General features: G+C 47.8%; 1 protein-coding gene across 4 annotated transcripts in view; it reads left to right on the top strand.

Moving 5' to 3' along the window:
• The first annotated feature begins 5,103 nt into the window (after nucleotides 1–5,103).
• NCAM1 (neural cell adhesion molecule 1) overlaps nucleotides 5,104–14,365 on the top strand; it is a 202,941-nt gene continuing 193,679 nt past the window's right edge. For 2 of the 4 annotated variants that reach the window (XM_061551028.1, XM_061551026.1), the window contains exon 1: nucleotides 5,105–5,516. In XM_061551028.1, the coding sequence (XP_061407012.1) occupies nucleotides 5,462–5,516 (55 nt within the window). In that variant the 5' untranslated portion in view covers nucleotides 5,105–5,461. Of the gene's footprint in view, nucleotides 5,517–14,365 lie in introns of all 4 variants that reach the window. The other 2 variants (XM_061551025.1, XM_061551029.1) reach the window with 2 other exon arrangements.

The raw sequence follows: 14,365 nt of genomic DNA, 5'->3' as shown, positions 1-14,365 counted from the left end.
GGTGAATCCGGTTCCAGACTTTGCATGCTTGAACACATGCAGCTGGATAACAATGTAAGCCTGCCAAAGTCAGGCCTATAGCCTAAACGCTTTTTTTAACGTGAAGATATGGAACAGAAGGTGATATATTGAAAGCATGGATAATTAGAACCATTAACATAAACAGTTTAATCATTTACCTCTTGGTCTATCGAGCCAGAGTAAACATATGCTTGCGGGCAAACTTTATTGTGTTGGAAAGGGTGCAAGTTTTCACACTTTTGTCCCACCTACCAGGGACCCAGTGAAGAAGATGTGTGGAAACGGGTCAGGGGGAGGAGGTGTCAGGTTGGAGGGTTTAGGGGAAGGTGAGTGGGAAGGTGTGAATGTAACACTTTTTCCGGTGCAAGGGTAGCCTCATGTACGCTGAAAATCGAGCCTCAGCCATCGGTCAGCTTCAGCCGTGCATCCGTGGTGCGGAAAGAGAGAGAAATGGTACGGGCATGCCCACGAGAGACAAAGATAATATAGATTATAACAGAAAAACAATTCGGTTGGGTGGAAAATATTGCTGTATAGGCGAGAGCTGTGCGCACGCATTTTGTGCTAAAGGGACTCTTTACTGTCACGAGCATTTCCCAGGTGTTCTGTCCGTAAAGCAGTTATTCTATGAAGTCAGAAAGAGTATTGGAAAGCGATCAAGGCATCCGCACACAAGCCACCAAGCGCTCAGAAAAATGCACGTGGATTCTAGATTTGTAGCTTTCGTGACTGCAAGGATTCATACTCTTAGTTTTTTCGGTAAAGTCACGTAGGTAAAAAATGAAATTAAAATTAATAAAATAATAAAATAATAAAAATCACGACGTTTTGGAGGCAACACAAGTCTTCGTCATCAGGTGGGACCGTCACAGCCAGATTTGCTGTATCAAGTGAGGCAGGGATTCCAAAATGCAAGTTCTTAAATACAAGTTAAGGGGGAGTGTATTTAAGAACTTCCATCTTGGAATCCCTGCCTCACTTGATACAGCAAATCTGGCTGTGACGGTCCCACCTGATGACGAAGACTTGTGTTGCCTCCAAAACGTCGTGATTTTTATTATTTTATTATTTTTTATTAATTTTAATTTCATTTTTTACCTACGTGACTTTACCGAAAAAACTAAAAGTATGCACGTGAATGTTTCAAAATGACTTTTTTGGTTTTGTTCGTGAGGTCCCGCTGAATAATTACCCCGCGTTTAAAATCGTTACCAGCGACGATGTCTCACGCTTCACCGACACAAACAAACGCCACGAGAGCGACAAACATTTGCTCAGTGACATCGGCGACGATGAGGTGAAGTGCAGTTCGCCTCGCAATTACCACGTTGTCATCCTGCCAGAGACGCAATTTCAGGCTTAACGCAACGAATTGATGAACGAGCGAATGGAAAATAAAAATAAATGCAACCACGCAATGGGAGCGCGCCGAGGACTCTTGGCACTTGAAGAGACTTGCTACGTTGGCAGTACAATCCAATGATGCCTGGAGAAGAGGCACGAGTGCTCATATGGTACCAACCAGTGACGTAGCTATCGAACATGCAGGCGGTGCAACTTGCACTGGGATCCAAGGGATATTGGACATGGGGTCCCATTTCATTCCTCACACCAGGGCCAATGTCAACCCACGCTGCGCCACTGTTAACAGACCCAATGGGAACTACAAGAAGCGTGCCGCCACTCTTCAATAGCAGTGGCCGTCAACTACTTGGAGTGGTTTGTGAGACTCACATTTAAGTTGAAAAGGTTCCCATTGACAGTACCTTTACATTTCGATTTAAAGCTTTCGTGACTGCAGGGATTCATCTTCTTGGTTCTTTCGGTAAAGTCACGTAGAATGGAAATAATATTCATTCAGATGCTGTCTTTTTGAAAGACCTGTTCTTCACCTGAGGACGGCTGCTTGCGTTGTGGCCGAAACGTCGTGAGAATTATTTTATTATGTTTTATTTTTATTGTTTTATTATTTCCATTCTACGTGACTTTACCGAAAGAACCAAGAAGTTGAGTACCTTTAATGTCATCGCACGTTGGCACGATTTCCCTTCTGCCCGCTCCTCCAGCAGTTGCACAGTCGACACCTGACCTCCAAGGCCAGTGTAGTTATTTTGAGGGTGTGGACATGGGTATCCACATGGATACCCCCCTCCCCTCATAGTAATCAGTGGCTATTTACTTCGCCTGGTGTTTAGGAGGACGTGGGTTCGATTCCGACCCTGATGCCTGCTGTATATTTAGAGTTTGCGTGTCTCTCTCCGCGTGGTCGCGTGGATTTTTCTCTGGCTCCTCTTGTTTATCCCTCCACATTACGATCAATGTGCGTTCAGAGTGATTTGGTTGTTATAAACTTCCACATGATGATAAGCCACTTCGTTGAGCTCTCACTTGTGCCCACGTCGCTTCTGAAATAGAGCTATATAGCTCAGTGAGCCTTACCTGGTAAAATAAAAACTTTTTAGTTTAACGAGTTTCGTCTGCCGGCCGAGTTTCCCTTGAAAATAACTTTAAAGCTCAATGGGATTCACTCGGGTATAATAAATACATTTCTGATTCTGATGCTTCTGAGTTTCAACAATCGTATTTTGGGGAAATGGTCAACCTTGCGAGGTTAAGTCATGCCGGTTATACCGCGACGTGTGCTGTGTTGTGCATTGCTAATTGGGGTGACCTCACGGCTCCATTGCCTCAATGCCCACAGCGTCAAGTGGCAGAGGCCTTTACAGTTTCCATGGTTCTCACGGTACTCGCCCTGAGAATGCATCCTTTGGGAGATGAACAGCATTAGAATGGTGGGATGATGTGAACAACAAAACCAGGTGTATGCTATACCACGCTGCCTTAACACCTGCACCGATAGCACCTCACATGGGCCTCATATTGTCAGATCTCGGAAGCTGAGCAATGTCGAACCTAAACTAAACGTTTGTTCACCGGGTAAAGTCCATTGAGCGATAACATATTGACCTGGCCACACATCATAGCTCATCAAGGTGGATTATCGCGTGGGATTTTGTTGTTGTTATAGTGGCATACATAATCCTAATGCACGTCTCTAAGCGTGAAGGGCAAAACTAGAGGATCAGGCGAAAAACGCACGCACCCACTGGGAGAGAACATGTACACTCCAAATATCAGGATCGAACCCACGACCTCCTGCGTACCAGGTGAGGGAGATAACATCTCACCACCAATGGTCAGTACTCGGGTGGAAGAATGCCTGGGAAAATCAGGTGCACTCCCATGTGTATATTTACGTAACAATATCATGATTTTAATGATTTATATGAATTATGGTGACTTAATAATTTGATGCATTGTTTGAATATCCATCTCAATTGTTACCCTGTAGTTATATAAGGCTCCCACTCAATGTTGACTTGGAAATTATTAATCATTTTCAGCATTTTGTCAAGCCACCGCTGCCTGAAGACCACCCCATAACGTGTCGGCCATGGGAGTTGTTTCGCCATACTTCAACAAGCTGGTTCAGTATGGTTTGGTGAAGGGATGCAGGGGTCAGGATCGGTTCAGATGCGTATCAAGCGAGGCGTGGAATATATTTCAGTGCTTGATCCACTGTATCACCACGCCCACCACCAGTGTATGGCTTGGCTTATTTTCCTTAATATTTCGTGTGTGTATATATCCAAATTGGATTTCATTTTGCCAAAATTGCATACATACGCTGTAGATCTTTCACCAAATTGCACAAATGGCCAAATCTCCAACATCACAATATATTGCTTTACATGTAAAAACATGGTTATGCTAAGCATGCACTTACACATTCACCGCAGAGGTATACAATAACCATATATGTAAACATATATATATTCCGGATAGAATACTGTTTTTTTTATATCCGCCTATACACATGCGTGCAGTGGTAGCACGGTGAATAGCATAATGAATATTAGACGAGAAATATCACAATTTAGTTTGATAGGCAGCCATTGCTAACACGAGTGGCACGTCGAAACCGAACCAGTCCCGAGGATGAAACGACCTCCATGGCCGCACTTTATACAAATCCCTCCTGTTCGTGGTGTCATGCGCATCGCTGGTGTCAACACTGATTCATGAAGATGAATAACAAACAACAAAAAAACACCATTTAGTGGATTGACAAAGGGCCGCACGCATATACACCCCATGCACTCCACAAACTGGCTATGAAAAACCTCTATTACGGCTATGAGGTGTGTACACCACACACACACACTTTGGAAAATATATATAGTGTACTGTATATACATATGAATGGGCTGCTTTATCTCCGAATAATCCTCTATGCATTCCAATCCGGTTCTGGATTTAAGAATTGGTCTGCGCAATGCTTTTGTCCAGTGTCATCAGGAGCAGCAGTGCATTGCCTGTGTAATACTGGGGGAGGGATGGAAAGAGGGGGGCGGGTGCTCGGTGGAGGGGGGGGGTTGGTCTGGATCGGGAGAAGAGGAGTGATGGGGCGGTGGGAGGTCTAGGGGAGTTGGGACAATGGAACAAGGAGGTGATGGTTTACGTAAAGCGGTGCTAGCGTATTCCTGCATCCACAATGACGGAACTACTTTCACCCAGATATATTCGTGGGGGGGGGGGGGGGGGGGTTGGGGGGGGGCAGGGGTGGGGGTGTCTCGGGTAGGAGGGGGGTGGGGAACGCAAAAGGTGATTTTGTTCGTGAGTAGATGTGGAGTGTGGGGTGGGGATTATGAGGATGGCTGTGTAGAGTGGGGATTGACTGTATAGCGGTGGAGGAGGAGTGGGGGAAGGGAGAGCCAGGGCTGGTTGGGTGGGGGTTGGTGATGATTGCTCAGGATGGAGGGATGATCTTAAGGAAAGGTCCTGGCGTCGTCGATGCCGGGTAGCAGACGGGAGAGAGAGAAAGAGCGAGAGAAAGGGCGGGAGGGGCAGGGAGGGAGGGAGGGAATGATGAGTGTGGGTTGCTCAGGGATGTCGGGAGGCAGGCGATGGAGGGGGGATGAGAAGGGGAGGTTGATGTAGGGGGGGGTAGGAGGGGGTAGGAGGGAGGGAGGAGTGTGTAGCGTGCGTACGTGTGGATTTGGAAAGTGGAAGAGGGGGTCTCTCGGCACATGCGCATTGCTTCGTTCTGCACGCCGCTCCGTGCGCTGTTCGCATCAACCTCACATCGCGCCCTGCCGAGTGGATGAGTGCAAGGTTCCACCGGTTCCTGGGATAGATACGTCTGCTCGTTCATTCCCGCCTCGTTTCTTCGCGGCTTTAATTAATAACACAACGATTGCGCATTTAAAAACGTACATAGTCAAAAAAAATATTAAACAAGCGAAACACACACACACACGGCGTCTAGCTTATACACACTCACGTCTGTGCGTGTTAATCATAACAGCAGCAGCAGCGTGCAAAGATAAGAGCGCTGAGGACAAGAAGGGAATCTTCCACATCTACCACCGCTGCAGAAATGGAGGGGTTCCGAATCCTCTCCATGGTCGGTCTCTTGATTTACGGCGCACAAGGTACGGCTGTTTATATAAGTGTAACGTAGATGTCTAACGCAACACATGCCCATCAAAATACACAAGTTTGAATCATCATCGCTGGCGTTCGTATTGAGCGTGCGTAAGAATATTTCGCGCGGGCCGCGTATTGTCAAAAGCCTCGTCGGACCAGATTTAATCTGGACAGATGGACGCTGGGTGCACAAAGGATTATGGCATGCAAAGTAGGACTTGGGTGTACCTAGCGAGCTCGCTGGCTTAGCGCGCGTGTGTTAATAGAAGCCATGCATTTCTGTACGGTAATAATGAGAGCGCGAACGTCAATAAACGCGATTTGAAAATTTCACATTTGCACTTATGCACACGCGAGATCAAATTACCGCGTCGGGTAAATGGTCTCTTATATTATGCTTCTTAATAAAAACCAAAAAAAAACCGAAAGCATAGTTTAAGTGGAATGAACGCGCCGTATAAAACGCGTTGTTAAAATGAGCATTGCATTGTTAGCGGGACCGCCTTTTTATTATTTTTTTGTGTGGTACGGGCGCTATAGCGCGCGGGTGTGAATCTCAGTGCGCGTGTGTTCGTGTGCGTCCGTGTGTTTATGCGCGTGTGCGCGTCTGTGCGCGTGTGTGGGGAGCGGTGGTGGAGCGGTTAGCGCGCTGCGTTACGAACCCGGAGACCCGAGTTAGATTCCCGCTCACGGCACACCTACAGCAGTGACGATTATCTGCACCCGTCCTGGGCCTCCCTTAGGTCCACTCAGCCTCAAATGAGTACCTGGTGCGGTGTGTAGTAAACATTGCCACTGGGGAGACAAAGGCGGCCGGGTTTGGTATTGGCCACCCACCCCCTCATGTGCCGTGCTGGCCTTAATAATAGGTGCTCGCTAACAGCACTTGCCCCAACAGCCCATTTAAGGCTATACGGGGGATCTTTGTCTTTGTTTGTGTGTTAGTGTGCGTGTGAGGCCCGTATGTTATTGTCTTTGTGTGCGCGCGCAATCGTATGCGCGCGCGCGCGCGCGTGTGTGTCTGTGTATTATTGTGGGGGAGCGGTAGCGCAGTGGTTAGCGCGCTGCGCTACGAACCCGGCGAAGCGAGTTCGTATTCCCGCTCACGACCAGCAACACCAGTGAACCGGTCATCTGTCCTGGGCCTCCCCTTGGTCGACTCCGCCTCTAATTAGCATCTGGTACGGTGCGTAAACATCGCCACTAGGGAGACAAAGGTGGCCGGGCGGGACCACGTGACCTTAATACGTGCACGCTTACAGCACTTGCCCCAAAACGTCTGCTCAGGCTATACGGGGGATCTTTGTCTTATCGTCTGTGCAGTGTGTTATTTTAAGTGCGTGTCTGGGTGAATGGGTAATTGTGGGGAGAGGTGGCGCCGTGGTTAGCGCACTGCGCTACAAACCCCGGCAAACTGAGTTCAATTTCTCGGCCACGGCTACCAAGCCCTGGGAGTTCCCTAGATCGACTCAGCCTTAAATTAGTACTCAGTGCCGTGTACACATCAGCACTGGGGGGAGACAAAGGCGGCGAGGCGTGGTTATAGCCAATCAGTGCTGGACCTTAGTATGTGCTTGCTTTCAGCACGAACATGGGGTGGGAGGGAGTGCGTAATTGTGTGTGAATGTGTGTGTATGTGATTGTGTGTGTGTGTGATTCTGTGTGAATGTGTGGGGAGCTGTAGTGTAGCGGTTAGCGCGCTGCGCTACGGACCTGGCGACCCGGGTTCGATTCCCGCTCACGGCCAATACCCAGTGACGATTATCTGAACCGGTCCTGGTCCTCCCCTAGGTAGACTCAGCCTCAAACGACTATCTGGTGCGATGTGTAAACATCACCACTGGGAAGACAAAGGCGGTCGGGCGTGCTGCTTGGCCACCCCCACCCCCTCTGGTTGTCGTGGTGGCCTTCATAGGTGCTTGCGAGTAGCAGGCTATACGGGGGATCTTTGTCTTTGGTTGTGCATGCGTATGATGTGCTGTCATTTTTTTCTGTAGGGATGGCTGGGGGTTAGAACAGGGTATTTGGCGGGGGTCGTGGCGGAAAGGGGTTGGACTCCCATCCAAGCTACATCAGTTGTCTTTATGAAATCAATCCGCCCAAGAAACGAGCCTGCAACGGCACACAGTGACTATGATAACAGCCGCAATGAAATCATTGTATTTTAACGCCCTTCCTCACCAAACTGCGCGACGACTGAGACACACACTCGTGCAGTCTGTGCACACGCGCGTGTGTGTGTGGGTCTCGAGCAGAGCAACGGGACGACTTATTGGATTTTGTCGACACGTGGACTCTCGCCTTTAATTGAAGATCTGCAACCTCTTGATTGCAGGCTTTTGTAGCGGTGGTGGCGGTGATGGTGATGATGATAACAGTGCCTTTTACCCGGGGAAAGCTTCAAGACTCTTTTTTTTGGGGGGGGAGGAGGATGTGTGGCTCCACTAAATGTTTGAGGTGTTTGGCCAATTTCCAATAATTATCGTTCGGCTTCACAGGGCGGCGGGGGAGGGAAAGACAAATACGCCCCGTGTGTTTCGAGGGGATAACAGTCAACAGCTTCGCACAAGATGTTCTACGTTACACTCACCCACGTTTATTCCGCTACCACCCCTTGGCCCGTGCATCGCAGGGCGCGTGCAACGGTCCCGTGTCTTTGTATCAAATTCGTTGCCGTTCGTTCGAGGACGCGCTTGCGTTTGTCATCGCTACGCTGGTGTTGAATTAAAATGGGATCGTTTCAAATGAGCATTGCTAGCTAGTACCAAGGTGGATACACTGGATATCCTTAAAAAAATATGTATCTTATGTTGCTAGTTAAAGCAGCAGCAGTAGCGTTGATGACTATTGTAAACCTCAAACGTTTTAAATACTGCGTCTGCTTGTGTCCGGTAAATACATTCGATACCCCCTGTTAAAAAGAAAACATTTGCTTGCTTGCGCGCGCTCTCTCTCTCTCGCTCTCTGCGTGTGTGTGAAGCGTGAAGAAGAGAGGGGGGTGAGGAAGGCGGGAAAAGAGGAGTGAGTGGTGGGAGATTGTGGTGGGTGGGTTACGCGGTTGTGCCCTTATTTATTTATATGTTTGAAACAGCGACGGGAAAACAATGAACGAACGCGTCGAGCGGATGGAGACGCCTTCCCAAATCAGGGGCTTTGCCAAAGAACGTTGATCGTTCGCGCGCCCGTCACGTCGGCAGGCAGTGCAAAGTGTCGCTCGCCAATCTCTTTGTCGATCGATGTATCTAATAGCAAAAAAGCAAAATGTAACAACGTGGTTTAATTTTTTTTTTTGCACAGCTTCAACTCGATAATTATAATAACAATGCGTGTGTCACCCATTGTCATCTTCCAGCCACGACTTTGTTAAGTTCTTCCGTCTCGAATGTAAAGGGAGGGAGAGGGTAGTTTATAAGCAATAAGCTCAGCGTGCTATCAACAGTGACGATTTATACACCCCCATTGAGCTAATGGGCATAATGGGTAAGAGAAGAAAAAACAAACCCGTAAAAGCTTGTTTTGAGGAAGCTTTAAATAAAACGGTTAAGCATTGCCCTTTATATATTTAAAAAAGTGGATTTTTTTCAGATTTTTTTCAGATTTTCTTCTTATTTTTTTTCCGTCTCACGAAATGAACAAGATGCACTTGCCTTCTGCTTTCCATTTTAACTCCGCGCATCTCGCCTCGACGAGATCCTATCACTGACACCGGTATTCATGATCACATGGCTGTGCCCACCTTTTGGAGCAGATCTTGAGGCACTGCTGCAGAAACATGAAACAAAAATGACGTGCGGTGCAGAGGAAAAAAGCAAACCGTATAAAAATAGTATCACAGAGACAAACATCATCGCATCATTCTGGGTAAACCGGTGGTGGCTTAAAACAAAACGAGTCTCAAGATTTGTCTTCAAGATAGCAGCGACACTCTGCGGGTTTCTGCTTCGTGCGTTCCGTATTGTTACCGCCCCCACTCACCGCACACCTCCGACTTGGCACGGTTCGCCACGTACGGTGCGAAAGAAATTCAACGCACGGGCACGTACATCAATTTGGCATGCACGTGGAGTGAGTTTCAACGTGTGAGCGTGCCTCTTCCTCCTGCGTGGCGAGCGGCACCGCACACCTAGCAACAACAGAAAAGTATATTCTTAGGTTTTTTTCGGTAAAGTCACGTAGGTAAAACATTAAAATTAATAAAAGTAAAACAAAATAAAAAAATAAATAAAAAGTGTGCCGTACTTGGCCCTTCCCCCTCTCCAACCATTATATAAACGGAGTGGTAGCTCTTGCAATCTCTCATTTACTTGATACAGCTGTCGTGGCTGTGACGGTTCCACCTGAAGACGGAAGCTTGTGTTGCCTCCGAAACGTCGTGATTTTTTTTTTACATTTATTAATTTTAATGTTTTACCTACGTGACTTTACCGAAAAAACCTAAGAATATGAATCCTTGCAGTCACGAAAGCTTCAAATATAGAAACAACAGAAAAGGTCTCCCGCAACCTTTGGCGGTGACAAAGCCCGATCAGGGGGCTTTTGCCTCATCGGGCTGTTATTGTTCAGATGGGGGGGGGGGGGGGGGGCGGCTGCGGCGGGCGGTCTATAGCACTTGTGGGGGTTGGGTGCGGTGAGTCAAATTGTGGAGGCAGGGGAGGGGGGGGCATTGGGGGTGTGTGGATGGGTGGGTGGGGGTGAAGGCCTCGTGGGCATGAGCAGAAAGGGGAGAGGTGGGGTCAGGAACGGGGTGGGTGGAGGGGGAAGGGAGAGCAGTGGCTGTGGTTTATGGCTATAAAAGTGGGATGGCAGGAATACAAAATAGGTGTGGGGGTTGGGAAGGGCTTGACACACGAGAGGAACAAGACATGCACATGCGTTGCCAGTGAGTCATTGAAGGGTTCTATGGTGATACTTGTGTTAGTACCAGTCAGAGCAAGACTTAGTACATGCCAGCCAATTCAACATTTAAATACGTGTATAACATTTTACACTGTAAATGTCATTGTACGCACGTGAAGCTGTGCGTGAATAATTTTTTGCGAGGGAAAAAATGAAACATCTGTTATTCATAAGAGAGGTACAGGCTGAGGGTATATAATGGGCTTTTTACTTGCTTGTACTATGCAAGGGTGGTGTCAGCTTTCCTTGTGCATTAATTTGTCAAAAAAGCCAGAGTTAAACATTACAATTTTTTTCTTACAATTCAAGACTCGAACTATCATGGGTCAGGATTTGTTTTTGTAATCCTTGATTAATATTTAAAAATTGTCAGTCAGAAATGACTAAGCGTCGCAATATATTAGCATCCCTACAAAAAAAATGTTTGACTTTTATTCGTGCACTTTTGCTCTGAGCCTATTGGCATGTTTCCATAGACGTGTTTGTGGGTTTTCCAACGTGCCTTTGAGAGGCCAATTAATCTTTAAAAGGAACCCTTTTTTTAGGAATTGAATTTGATGAAACAAATCTGAATCGAATGACTTTCTCCTACTCACTTGCAAATTCCTGACAATTAACAGTTTCATAATATGCCAGTTTGTTTCCAGAATAAATATTTGCTCAATCGCAATACCACTGTTTCATTAATTGCAAGCAGAATAATAAATACGGTAAATCCGGTTATATTTGTTCCTTTACTAAAAGCGAGCGAGTAAAGGCATCAGGGACAGAGAAAAAATGCCTATTAAAATCAAGACACATCCACAATGGAGTGCGTGTGAAAGGGCTAGAACACTTCATTAAACTTGCATCAGATTCGCCACTTAAAATGTGTGGGTGTGCGTGATCAATGATGCTCTATTGATGCTGAAATATTTATAAGTATTTGTGACAGTTGACGTGAAAATTAAATAATTACCGCCTTGCTGTTACACTGTATTGACCCTGTGTAGCTAGTACTGTACACAAAAGTCAACTAAATATATGTACTGTATGTTGAACTTCTTTCGCACCGTACGTAGCCAGCCATGCTAATTTGAGGCCTCAGCTTGTATCTACTGTTTATTATTTTTTGTTTAATGAGACAAACATCTAACTTGTACAACTCCCAAGTTTAAATTTGAAGCACTAATTAAGGGCGGGTTTTTGGCTGGCCTTGTGTGCGTGCGTGTTCGCGCGCACAAATAATGCAACTTGGTATCCCGGTTTCTATGAAGGCTATTAGATCCAATTAGAGCTTGTCACCAGAATTTAGAATGCGAGTCAGCGGAGCAGAAGGCATTGGTATTTTTGTAAAAAGGAGCACAGACTTGAGTCAATGGCAATGCCTGTTTCGTTATGTCGCAATGAGATCGTCTATTTGCCATATTTGGACCATGTCTTGACAGCTGGATGACTCTGCGGTCAGTATGCTTGCAAGCATGCCAGGTTTGTGTGGAGACATTAATGTTCTATGTGTTCAGTTACCAAGTTAAATACGAGGTGCCTTGTCAAAGTATGCCACCTGCTGTAAAGTGGTTATTACATATTTTCGTAAGATGATTCGACAGCGTGGATCATTGTATTGTAGGCCGAGTCGCAGATTAAAAACCGACCACGACTAAATAAAGTGGTATCTAAACAAATCTTACGCGATTGCACCTTGCCCAGGGATATCACGAATCCCAATGAGCTCCGAGGAGGTGAAATAAAGGACGCCGATCGACGCAAATTCCTCCTGCTGATAGGCACGACAGCAGAAATCGGATAAACCCAACTGAGCCTTGAGTTTACACCTGTCGACTTTAACATGGTCTTTATAATCTGCGAGCGAGCCTCATATGAGTCGGGGCACGCGTACGGAGCGTGGTTGCGAGCCCCGCCAGCGCTTATTGCGATGTAAAATGAAGCTATTCTGAGAATCGGGGCTGAACGAGTCCCCGTGAGCTTCGCAGCGAGCGCGGGTGGCAAACCAAAGGCCGCTCGATTGCCTGGCGGGCACGGCTAGACGAAGGCTGCCTCTCAGTGCAAAGACGTAGAAGGAGGAGGAAGAGAATAAATAAAATAAAAAAATCCCCGACATTCACAGAGCCCCATCTTGTTTATTTTAAGGACGCGCATCGGCAAAAAACGTGCGCGCTTATTAATAAACTGGCGGCGCGCGGCACGCGCAGTAAATCTGATTGCAGACTGAAAGAAAGAAATTTGGTCGAACGTGAAATAGCAGATGGACCATTAGTGCGACAGAAACAATAAATATGGGAGCAACAGATATGGCTGTCAGGGGGCGCCCACGTCACTAATGGTGGGGACAGCGGCGTCCATTATTGACACGGGCGCACATCATAGATGGATGAGCGAGCCGACTCTGGCCGTTCGTCAAGGCAGACAAAGACGGCTGGACGGGTGGTGGCGGTAGGGAGGGGAGGGAGGCTTTGGGGAGGGAGCCGGTCTGTCGAAGGGGGGGTGCGCGCGTGTGTGTGTGGGTCATGGCGCTGTAAGGGGAGCCCTCCCAAGGGCTGTCGCTGTCACTCATTAATGGCATCTCTCTCCGCAGAAGCGGCCAGATGTGTCTCTGGGTGACGCATGCGGGCGGGAGAGTCGACGTTTCGGGTCGGTGGCATATCCAGGGATTTATTAAACCGTGGAGGAGGTGGAGGGGGTGGGGGTTAGGGCGCTCTCGCGAGGGAGCTATTGGTGGCACTTTATTTCGATGGACGAGAAGTCGACGAAGGCGCCTACCGAGTGTGTTGCGCCGCTCAGCTTAAGGGGGAGGGGGGGGGGCACGGCAGTAAAGTGGGGTTAGGGGAGGTGGGGGGCAGCGCTGCCCCGTCCACGCCTCCTCTGCTGCCCCCGCCACCGCCCCAGTGCGGATGAGCCAAACGTGCGTCTGCGCTGCTGCCGTATGCAGCTGCGTTAATCACGCCGAGACTGACCCTGTTACAGGCTTAGCTCGTTGTTCCCTTGGGAATGAGATGCGAGAAGGGGGGGGGGGGGGCGAGTGGTGTGGCTACTTGGGCTTTGGGCGGGAAGCGACAGTGAATCTCCTGCGACGGGCTGTCAAACCTGGACCATGGCTTAAACCTTATTCGGGTTTTTTCCCCCCTCCTGCAAATTCTGCTGCTACCGCAGGCCATGAAATATTTGAGCCCTAAAGGCTGCAGCTGCTGCAGCTGCCCGCGTGAGGTATTTGTGGCATGGACACAGGGTTCAGATGTAATGTTTTCAGCGTCTGTGCGGGGGCGTATTTTGGATGACTCCAGGTCAAGCGGGGACTTGAGCAAACTGCATCCGACACACCCGCTAATTTATGAACATAATGTCTTAACGCTGCCCGTTAAAACAAAGTAGCCGTCTTCTGAGGCCGTATCTCGGTGTCATGACGTCTGCCAAGTCTTCTTGAGCAATTGACGTTGAGCGCATAAATTTCCTTGCGAATTATTTAAAGTGGTGGCTAAGAGCATCCTAGAGTGCAGTCTGCAAATGTAAAAGTTAAGCTGAATGCATCCGCATCCTTGCTAATTTTTCCATTCACAGAGATGTATTTGCATGCGCTGAGTCACAACTCTAATTGTAGCGTAGGATAACGCTGTAGATATTCAGCAAGTGTAGTTTATCGAGAGTGCCAACGTTTAATTTATACACAAATGTGGCAACGTTGGCTTCTGATCATATCACCAAAAAATGTGTCCGACCTCCGTAAGGTTATGGAAGCGAAGCAGGGATGGGCCTACTCGGTGCATGGATGGGCGACCACCATACATGACAGATGTTATAGGCTGTAGGGCTACACAGTGGGCAGTGCAGCATCATCCCTTCTATTGTACTTCCATGCTGCTATGTCAAATGCGGCTGTCTTCACCAAACCCACACTGGCAGATTTGGTGAAGTATGTTCAAATAACCCCAACGACCTGCACGGTGTGGGGAGGCTCTCATCT

This window comes from Lethenteron reissneri, chromosome 13, assembly GCF_015708825.2.
Source record: "Lethenteron reissneri isolate LAM-NWPU_2019-01 chromosome 13, ASM1570882v1, whole genome shotgun sequence".
Lineage (NCBI taxonomy): Eukaryota > Metazoa > Chordata > Hyperoartia > Petromyzontiformes > Petromyzontidae > Lethenteron > Lethenteron reissneri.
This window is presented reverse-complemented; position numbering and strand designations above follow the sequence as displayed.